Below are 10,925 nucleotides of genomic sequence, written 5' to 3' on the forward strand. Positions count from 1 at the left end.
AATGAATAGATAAAATAGATCTTTTTGTCGTTTTGATGTTTCGATCATTTGATGTTTCTTTCTTAGTTTCTGTTAAGACGCAAAAGATACAAGAATTAACTGCGGAATATCAACTTAATATCTGTTCTTAGCAAACAAGAGAAGATCCAGAAGTATTTTAATACTATTTTAAGTTGTTTTATAATTTATAATTTGTTAAACTAAACATGTTGTATATTACTAAATTTTTTACTCCAATAGTAATAATGATACTATTATTTTATTTAATCAAATATATATCAGATAAATTTCGTGAACATAACATGGTAAAAAAATTTTCGGGACCTAAAGCTTACCCTTTAATTGGAAACCTTAATATATTTCTTGGTGATTTAAAAGGTACATTTTTATTCTATTTTTATAATGTCTATATTTATGCGATCTCTATTGAATGAATTTGTCTTACAATTAGAAATTTCTCATAAATTAATGAAATTATCTGAAAACTATTCTTCGCCGTGGCTATTGTGGTTAGGCCCTCAATTAGCCCTAATCTTCGATGATCCTGAAAGTATTGAGGTAAGATTTATCAAATTTACTGCACTTCGTTATAAACGGTTTGCCCGAATTAGATTTTCTCTTATTTCGGCTTTTTTACATCAATTTTTTGCTTTCTTTTTAGTTTCTATTAACAAATTCTAACGGTTATGAAAAAAGTTCTGTATATGACTTTATGAAACATCTTTTTGGTAATGGAGTGTTTACTGCACCAGGTAAACTATAAGTTCACACGTGCTATATATATATATATATATATATATAAGGATCTCTCTTTGTCTCTTTTTTAATAAATAAATATATAGAAAAAAAACATTATAAAATTAAAGTAAGAAATATTTTTTATTCAAAGCATCTATATGGAAGATTCATCGAAATATCTTACATCCAGTATTCAAAGATAAAATGGTTTCAACTTATGTGGACTTAATAGTAAAAAATTCAAACAGACTAAATAACATTTTAGAAACTACTAACGGAAAAAACATAGATTTCATGCATTACGTACATCTTTGTACGTTGGACATCATATATGGTGAGATTTGGATATTCTGAAAAGTTCAAATATATGTATGGAACTATTAAAATTTTCTAAAAATTATTTTTCTTATATGACAGATAGCCTATTGGAAAGTGATTTAAATTTGCAGAGCAATCCGGATTGTAATCTTGATAAATATATGTCGAAGTAATAATTAGTAAAATTTTTTTATTTGTATTGTAATCTACTATTATTGCATATTTCTCCTCTTATTGTGAATTTTATTTTTATTTAGAGCGATGGACATAACTATACAAAGAATAATGAAATTCTGGTTACATCCAAATATTATATTTAAAATTCATCTAAGGGAAAACGTCTACAAGAATATCTTTCCCACATTAATAAAATAACGAGCGAGGTATAAATAAAACGATTACTCACACTTTTAATTATCTCAATTTTCCTCAATATATATTTTTCTAACAAAATTAATATTTTATTCATGTATAAAACTTTCACTCCTCAAGATTATAAAGAAAAAGAAGGAGTCAATGCACAAGGATAACTTTACCCAGGAAGGAAAAGGTCCATGTTCAAGTAAAAATAACCATTTGAAAAATTATTCTTTTAATAATGTATTTATAGAAGAATGCTTTTTATAATAATTATAAATAATATATAATTATACTCTTCTCTAATTAAAGGAAAAGATACCAGTTCATTTCTAGACGTCATATTTAAATCGCTTTACGAGTCCGGAGAATATTCGGAGGCAGATATTCGTGATGAAATAAATACAATGGTTTTTGCAGTAAGATGAATTTATTTAAGATTATTTAAAATTTTTTTTCATTCAGTAAAAGTAAAAAACAATTTGTATTAATTTTTAGGGAAGCGATACTGCCGCTAATACACTTTCATTTTTATTTTTAATGTTAGCCACGTTTCCGGACATTCAAGTACGCTCAGAAATCAATTATATTTTCATACAAAACTTGTATCATTTATTCGGCTTTTTCGATTCCAGAATCAAGTATACGAAGAGCTGTACGATTTGTACGGCTCAAGCGATCCAAATGAGGTTCCTATTACAATGGAAGATACTATGAAAATGAAATATCTTGATCGAGTCATCAAGGAAACATTACGTCTGTTTCCTGCAGCTCCATTTATTGCACGGAAACTATATAGGGACACAAGAGGTATATTTACATATAATAAAATATTTTTTAGTATATATTTTTGTCCATTGACATTACTGTCTTATATAGTAATAATATGTATTTATTTATTTTATAAGTGAACGACAATGTGATAATACCAAAAAATTGTCACGTAGTTATTTCAATATTTTCATTGCACCGAAAATAAATATTGGACTGATCCGTTAAGATTTAACCCGGATCGGTTCTTGCCGGGAAATTATAACGAGAAATGTTTTCGTCCGTTCAGCTTTGGGAGTAGAGGATGTATAGGTAAAAGCATATTTTTATTCATTCTTGAATTAGTATTCTAAATAGTTGATCAATAAAGTATTTGTTATTTTAATATTTCTTTTTTAGGTCAAAAATTTGGCATGACGCAAATGCGGGTAATAGCTGCCACTTTATTGAGAAAATTTCTTGTTCGAATAGACAACCCAGTTTCCGTTGAAAATATTGACTTAAAGTCCAGAATAACTTTGCAACCAGCTGAAACTATATTCTTGAGATTTAACAAGCGATAATATTTATAATTTTTGTTGATATTATTTTCCTAATAAATAATTGTAATAATTAACTGTACAAATAAAAAATAATTTTTAAAAACTATACTTTTCCAGTTTTCATTTAGGATATCATTAGGATATTCGTATTTTAACAACAGAGGATACAATATCCCAAATAGACTGAAAAATAAACACATTAAACTATTAATTAAGTATTTTACAAAATAACTCGAAAGACACTCAAGTTGCTTTTATCCATAAGTTGGGTATATTGAGGATATTTGATTTTATTCATAGAAGTCGAATTATCATATAGTAATTCTTAAATTTAATATAAATTTATTAGTTTTGAGTGAGAAGAGTGAATCTTTTCTCTGCATCTTCATGTTCGATTCTCACTGTCAATAAATACACTGCTCGAAGAATTAATTGTGCCTGTATTGCATTAATTGCAAAAATAAAATTATCGAGTAAGGAAAAATTAGAAACTCTTCCTAAACGCGATGGTACTTTAGACGAATTATCTAAAAAATAATAATTCAATTTACTCAAAAATAACTTTCTTTAATGTAATAAATTTCTGTATGAAATATAATTTAACATATATTCTTATCGAATTTTCACATTGTATGATCTGAAGACACGCAATCTTCGTCATTCATCAGATTCGACTTTAAATCGTTAATATTGTCACTTTTTGGAAAATTTCCTGATACTCCAGAAATGTCAACCGCACTATCTTCTAAGCCTTCTAATCTCATATATGCTAAATGTATCAGCACTATCAACTACTAATTCGTATGCTAAATAAGCTATTTATTGAAATCGCTGTTTATATAGCCAATCGAATAAGTCTAATTTAAATTGTTAATTATGATTTAGTTCTGCAATTTAAATGCGTTTACTATTCATTATGCTGCGTTGTCAATGCATTATTGTATAAAAGAAATCTTTCCTAGGGCTTTCGATGACCTGTGATTTAAAATTGTTTTTATATAAGAAAAATATTTCCGTATGAACGATACGTTAAACGATTTTAGATAGTTAATTCTTTTAAATTCAAGAAAATGTAATACTTGCTGTAATAGACAATTTTTTCAAGATCCTATAAATATGTTGAATAGTAATATACTTCCATATAATATAGATTTGTTTGAAATACTTTTCGAACATTCTTAATGCAGCATCAAAGTATTTAAATATTAGGGAAAATTAACAATTTATAGCATTAAAGAACATTCAACTACAAGTAATATTTTATTTTACATATTATTTAATATGAATATATAATATAATTTACATTATACGAATCATAATCTCATAACATAGCAATACTTGAGATAATGTTTCTAATTGTTAGTATTGCACGCATAAGAAACTTTCACAGGAATTAATTTAGATGGTAAGAAGAATGTAGAATTAATAATATCCAGGAAACGTATATATATATAAAATTTTTTTAGAGGAAGAATAACAATTAGTTAATGGAAAACTCAAAAAATGAACAAGAAAAAGCTATTTCAACACAAGTAATCTTTGTAACTCAAGAGATTTTGATTAAAAGTGTTCTTGATTTAACTGCACAGTTTATTTTTTTTTAATCTACTAAACTATAATAAAACCAATCTGGACATATGGATTACCGCTATGGGGTATAGCAGCGAAAAGTCACATTGCCAATCTCGAAACTCAACAATCCATAGCCGCGCACAATTGTGAATTCTCCATGGTACGTCCGTAACGAAAAGATAGGAAAGGACCAAAATATTAACACGATAGAAGAAGAAATAACCAAGGCAACCTGCAGATATAAAAGAAGAATTGATACGCACATAAACTCGCTAGCCAAAGATAACTACAACTAATATCTAATCTCTATAATCTCTAGAAGGCTCAAAAGAATACACCCAGGAGCATGAGTAAAAAATGAAACCTCATCGAAATAAATGACAATAGCGATGCTATCTCATTAGAGAAACTGTCCACGTGCTGTCTTTTTCACTTATATAACAATTTACCAAATTTCTACGGACAATATGTAAAGATGTATGGAGTTAATGAATAAAAAAAAAGCTGGTTTTTTGGACTTATGTACGCACGTAAGAAGATATGTTTCTTTGGCGTAAAAAAACATTTTTTTCGCAACCTATACGCCTTACAACATTCCGCGTTTGTTTGTGATGGATACTTTCTTTTAGATACATTTTCGTAACGATAGTAATAGGCATTACACTTCTCTGCATTAGTTTCAAAAATCTCGAAAACTGAAACAGAAATTTAAATATATATTGACACTGGTCAAAAAGCTACAAGGGATTATTATTTAATAAGAATTATTGTAGAACCAATTTATAAATAGCCAAGATGCCCAAATTATTTCTTTTATTCTTTTGATAGAATATAAATGCATATGATTTCTTCCCAGTGTGAATAAAAAGAAGATGTTCTCTTCCAAAATCTTTAATAATTTCAATGCCGTTGGCTTCTTCTTATTGTTATTGAAAATAATGCTCTCTCTCTCTTTCAGTAAAATGATTGATAAATTATGCGGAGAGAATAAGTTTTGTAATTCTTTGAATAAATATTTTTCAAGAGAATTATAATATTTGTATCTTTTAGAAGCAAGATTATTATTTTTACCTTTTGACAGATTCATGTATTGCCTATTCCTTGTAACTGTGGTTGAATTTTATTCACATGATAATTCACATGAAATCTCTACGAAGGAGACATTAGTTAAAAGAAATTTTTATATTGGTAATCCATTGGAAAATAAAATTTATATGCACAGGTCCGATGCTGAGATGGAGTCTTCTTATTGGGTGTGTTACAGTCTTTGATTGGAACAAAATATGTAGAGCTGCATATTTAGCTAAAACAATTTAAGAAAGTAGTTTATGTATGAGATATAAACATAAAAATAGAAACAGATACCCATAAATTGAATTAAAAATTAATATAATACATATTTCTTACTCGGTAAAGTATTTTACCTGAACTTTAAGCTATTCTACTTACTATTGTTTGTTATAATATCAGGATTACTCAGAGAACAATTTTAATTGATCGGTATTCTTACATTTAAATCAGAAAATTATCATCATATGGTTAAGGCATAAAAATTCGCATAGCATGTTATCCAGTTTATTCATTTTCAACCTGAATTGATGATCATTATAGAGAAGAAATGAAACGAATTAAAACTAATAAATAATAATACATACCTCAATAAATCTCAAAAAAGGCTTTTATTACTAATATTTACAAATAATCAATGTGTTTGATGATTTTTGAAGATATTCACAGTTTTTTAATATCAATCACCACCGTACATAATAACTAAAATAAACCAGTGTAAGAATAGAACTAATGTCTTTGTTAAAGGCCCAGCAGGGCGTGCTTAGCAACGGTTTGAAGGTTGGGGAGACGCCATATAACAACATTTCGATATTCTCAATATTCTCAAGATGATTGAGCCGCGTATTTCGAATATACGCTAATAATCTATAATCTTTACAAATGGTACATAAATCGTTATCACGTTGAGTGCCACACAAATTCTGAAGGAAATCCTCGACAGGCCACGCTTGGTATTTAGTATTGAAAAAGAAGTATAACTTCAAAACAAAAACAATAACATTCACATTGCACGATACGTTTTCAGTCTTTTATGCCACAACTCTCGATATTTTTATAATTAATTACAGGTCAACTATCACAATATTTGCATATATTATTATTATTATTATTATTACTTTTATTTTTACATAGAATATAGTTAATAAGGAGATCTGTTTCCCCCTTCCTACTTGATGATCGGTAATATTCGCTAATGTTAACCGATTTAAATTTTTTTTTATTGAAAGTAATACTTCTTTTGGCGCGCTTGGGAAAATGTGATGGGAGTGACTACTTTTTTCCAAGCGACATGGTTAAAAATCGACACCACGAAGTTTGTCGGGTGTATTTACGATGCGCAGCAAAGCGATTTCAAATTTACGTCATGAAGTCGTCGTCTTTCATCTCTTCTTCTTCCTCTTTTTTTTCTCAAGCGGGTCACCCATCCAATTACTAATCGTACTCAGTGCTGCTTGACTTAAATGATCGAGCGGGAAGTAGTTCTATCACCGCGCCATGGCCGTTGACGCATAAATTAATTCGATATATCTCCCTTTATATAGTGTGAACTGATATCTATATTTTGATATTTTCATCTTTTTTTCTTTTTTTATTCTCCTTTTTATATATAAATTTATTATATTAAATCCATTAAAAATATGATTCCTTTATTTTTTTTGTTAAATAAATAAATAAACGAATAAAAATAATAATAAAAGAAAAATACTCAGCTTACATTAGGGAATATTATCGATCATTAACTAGGGAGGGGAGAACAGGTTCCTCTATCAACTATATTCTATGTAAAAAAAAAATTATTAATAACAATAATAATTAAAATAAATAAACTCCGCCTGCATGATCGATGGAACATCGAAATCAGCGATCATGTTGCCGGTCCTAAGCCCGGGAAAAGGAGGAAGGTTGTTGGGTCAGGCTAGCTCCCTACCCAACGTAAAAAAGGAAATCTGCTCAAAAGGACAAAATTATGCCTCGGAAAAGGACGGATTTAACGATGACGATCCATGCAAGTAAAAGGAATAAAGAATGGAAGAAAAAACATATATTGCGCTTGGCTACATGGAATATAAAATCATTGAACAACAAAGACCAGGAGACCCTGAAGGAACTAAAAGACAACAATATTGATATTTGCGCCTTACAAGAAACAAAAAGAAAGGCAAAGGGCAAATACAATATGACGACTACCTGGTGATATATAGTGGAGTCGAAAAACAAACCAGGGCAAAAGAAGGGGTAGCCATCGCAATATCAAAAAAGTATCAAAACAACATAAAAGAATGCATATATATATCTTCACGAATCTTGTTAATAAAAATGGAGGCGGAAAGCCAAAAACTAAATGTAGTGTCAATCTATGTACCTAAAGATAACAAAGCAAAAGAAGAAAGAGAAGCCTTCTACGACCAACTACAAAATTTAGTCGGATCATTACCAAGTAACCAACAAATGATAATCCTTGGAGATTTCAACGCTCGCATCGGAAATGAAATAATACCTGGAATAAAACAAAGGTTCAACGAAAACGTGTTAAATGACAATGGAGAACTAATGACACAACTATGCACATTTAACGAGCTAAGGATTAATAACACATTTTACAATCATAAGGAACAATATAAATTTACATACAGCAACACCAGAGGCTTCAGGTCTACAATTGATTACATTGTTACTAACAGATACGTCCAACCAAACCAAATACTAGATGTTAGGACATTAAACTCCGCGAATGTAGGAAGCGATCATAGCCTGCTATTAGCAAAAATAAAAATGAAGTTTAAACCCCAAAGGAATCTTGCACGAGCAACTCAAGAATCGAAAATAAACATCGAGTCACTATGGAACTTACCAACCAAACAACTATACGAGAACAGGTTGAAAGAAAAAATCGAAAAAGACCCAATAAAAGAAGAAGATAACATAAACATAGCCTGGAAGAAACTAAGAACCAACATCTTAGAAGCTGCATACGAAGCCCTGGGAACACGAACTGTAAAAAACCGGGCTAGAATGATCAAGACTCCTTGGTTCCGCCCAGAGATTAAGGAAATATGCAAAAAAAAGAAAATGGCATACCTTAACTATAGGACATTACGAACACCTGAATCATACGAAATGTATAGACGAATCCGGAATCAAGCAGCGACATTAGTAAGGCAAACAAAACAACATCATTGGGAGATTTTTTCGAAGAGAATGGAGAGTGACTTCTATGGACTACAAAAACAAATCTGGCGATTTATTAGAAATCAAAGAAAGGAGGTCAACGAAATGATCGAAACAAATCAGATCACAAGAGAAACCTGGATTAGTTACTTAACAGAACTCTATAAATCAGAAGAACCTCAAGTGGAACTAAATACGCCAGAAATAGTAACTAAAAACGACATACAAATTGAGTCCAGTGATGTAGAAACAGCTATTCGAAAACTAAAGAATAGGAAGAGCTCAGGGCAAGATGGCATCCCAAACGAATTACTAAAATATGGTGGCCAACGTCTCACACAACAGTTAACATTCCTAATCCAAAAAATACTATGCCAACACAAAATACCTGATGAATGGCGAACCAGCACAACTATAGTTATGTTTAAAAAAGGAGACAAAAAACTACCTACAAATTACAGGGGAATAAATCTTTTAAATACTTCATTGAAACTAACAACAAAAGTCATAACGAATAAAATTAACAGCTTAACGAATCTAGAAGACGAACAACAGGGATTCAGATCAGGTAGATCATGCACAGACGCGGTTTTCATCATAAGACAGATAACAGAAAAATCAATTGAATACAACAGACCAGCATATATGTGTTTCATTGATCTGGAAAAAGCATTCGACCGGGTGCAATTTAAGGATGTTATTCACCTCCTTTATAACCGACAAATTCCGAATAATCTTATTAAGACCATAGAGAACATCTATAGAAACAACAAGATCCAAGCAAGGATAAATGGTGCCTTGACTGAACCGATTGATGCAGGTCGTGGTATCCGACAAGGGGATTCCCTAAGTCCCCTGCTTTTTAACATCATTATGGACGAAATAATAAGAAACGTAAGACTGCTAAAAGGATATAAAATGGGCAACGAAGAAATAACCATCCTATGCTATGCTGATGACGCTGTATTAGTGGCCGAAAATGAGGATGATCTACAACGTCTACTACACCGATTTAACTGCATAGCCAAATCATTCAATATGAAAATATCGGCCCAGAAAACTAAATGCATGACAACATCAAAGACACCGTTAAGATGCAAACTGGAAATTGAAGGGAAGGTTATTCAGCAGGAAATGAGATTTAAATACCTAGGAATAGAAATCTCAGGATATGGTGATGTCGAAGCAGAGGTAAGAGAACAGACAATGAAGGCATCCAGAATAGCGGGTTGTTTGAATGACACAATATGGCGAAACAAAAACATTGACATAGAGACCAAAGCAAGAATTTACAAGGCAATGGTAAGACCTATTATGTCATATACCGCAGAAACTCGACCAGACACGGCGAAAACGAAACAGTTACTAGAGACAACCGAAATGAGAGTACTTCGCAGAATAGTTGGAAAAACACTGCTGGATCGAGAGAGAAGTGAAGATATAAGGAGAGCATGCAAAGTGGAGAACATTAACGAGTGGATACTAAGTAAAAAAAAAGAATGGAACGAACATATTAGCAGAATGGACAACAGAAGAATCGTCAGAATTGCACGGGATAAATCACCGATTGGCCGCAGAAGTACGGGACGCCTACGAAAACGATGGTGCGAGAATTTAACAGTGCAATAGGCAGAAAAACGTCGTTACGAAACAGGCAACTTGCCTAAACTAAAGAATGAAGAAGAAGAAGAAGAAAATGTGCTGTTTTTTGAGAAAAAGGGTAAAGAAGGATAAAAATTGTTAAAAAATGGCTTTATCTTAGAATCTAGGCATTTAATCGAAAAAAGTTTCAAACAAATGTTGTAGAGAATAAAAAAATGCATAAAAAATGTTCTATGAAATATCTTCGTATCTGCAAAAATAAGCGAGAAATATTGGAAAAAAGATGGTGAAAATAATTGTAAGAGTGGGGAAGCAAGTCCCGCCTCTCAGTCGGCTTTTACACGCGAGCGGGCTAGTGTGCGTGCGAGCGTCCGTGTGTACTAATACATAAACGAAGGATCTTCGGCAATCTTCGGGACTCTCGGTCTTGAATGCAAGTGCGAGTGAGAGAAGAAACCGATATATTTCCCCTTTCTATTAGTTTAGGCGATAACGAGAATTTTTCGTTTTGGCCATCGAGTGTCGAGCGTTCTGTATATCTATATATATCGGCGTATAAGCGCGGCGTTTTTAAATCGAATCTTGATGCTTATGGCACGCCGTTTCTTTATTTATTGTCAAAAATAATGAACCTTGAGTAAAAAAAAAAATAATTCATTTTAACAGGAACTATTATTATTTAGTAGAGAGTAAAAATAATGAATTAATTTTGTGCCTCGCCATAAAATTAATTAGAATAATTAATTGATATTAATTTCTTGCCTCACAAAAATTTAATTGTATATC

General features: G+C 30.9%; 1 protein-coding gene across 1 annotated transcript; it reads left to right on the forward strand.

Moving 5' to 3' along the window:
• Positions 1-293: 293 nt before the first annotated feature.
• On the forward strand, positions 294-2,392 carry LOC122525693 (cytochrome P450 4C1-like). The gene is made up of 12 exons (XM_043648614.1): positions 294-378; positions 452-558; positions 662-752; positions 890-1,072; positions 1,156-1,225; positions 1,314-1,352; positions 1,389-1,395; positions 1,477-1,618; positions 1,726-1,832; positions 1,912-1,980; positions 2,049-2,223; positions 2,322-2,392. The coding sequence occupies exons 1-12, from the start codon at positions 303-305 to the stop codon at positions 2,390-2,392; spliced, it is 1,137 nt and encodes a 378-aa protein (XP_043504549.1). The 5' UTR covers positions 294-302.
• Positions 2,393-10,925: the final 8,533 nt, after the last annotated feature.

This window comes from Polistes fuscatus, unplaced genomic scaffold, assembly GCF_010416935.1.
Source record: "Polistes fuscatus isolate 324 unplaced genomic scaffold, CU_Pfus_HIC Scaffold9, whole genome shotgun sequence".
Taxonomy (NCBI): Eukaryota; Metazoa; Arthropoda; class Insecta; order Hymenoptera; family Vespidae; genus Polistes; species Polistes fuscatus.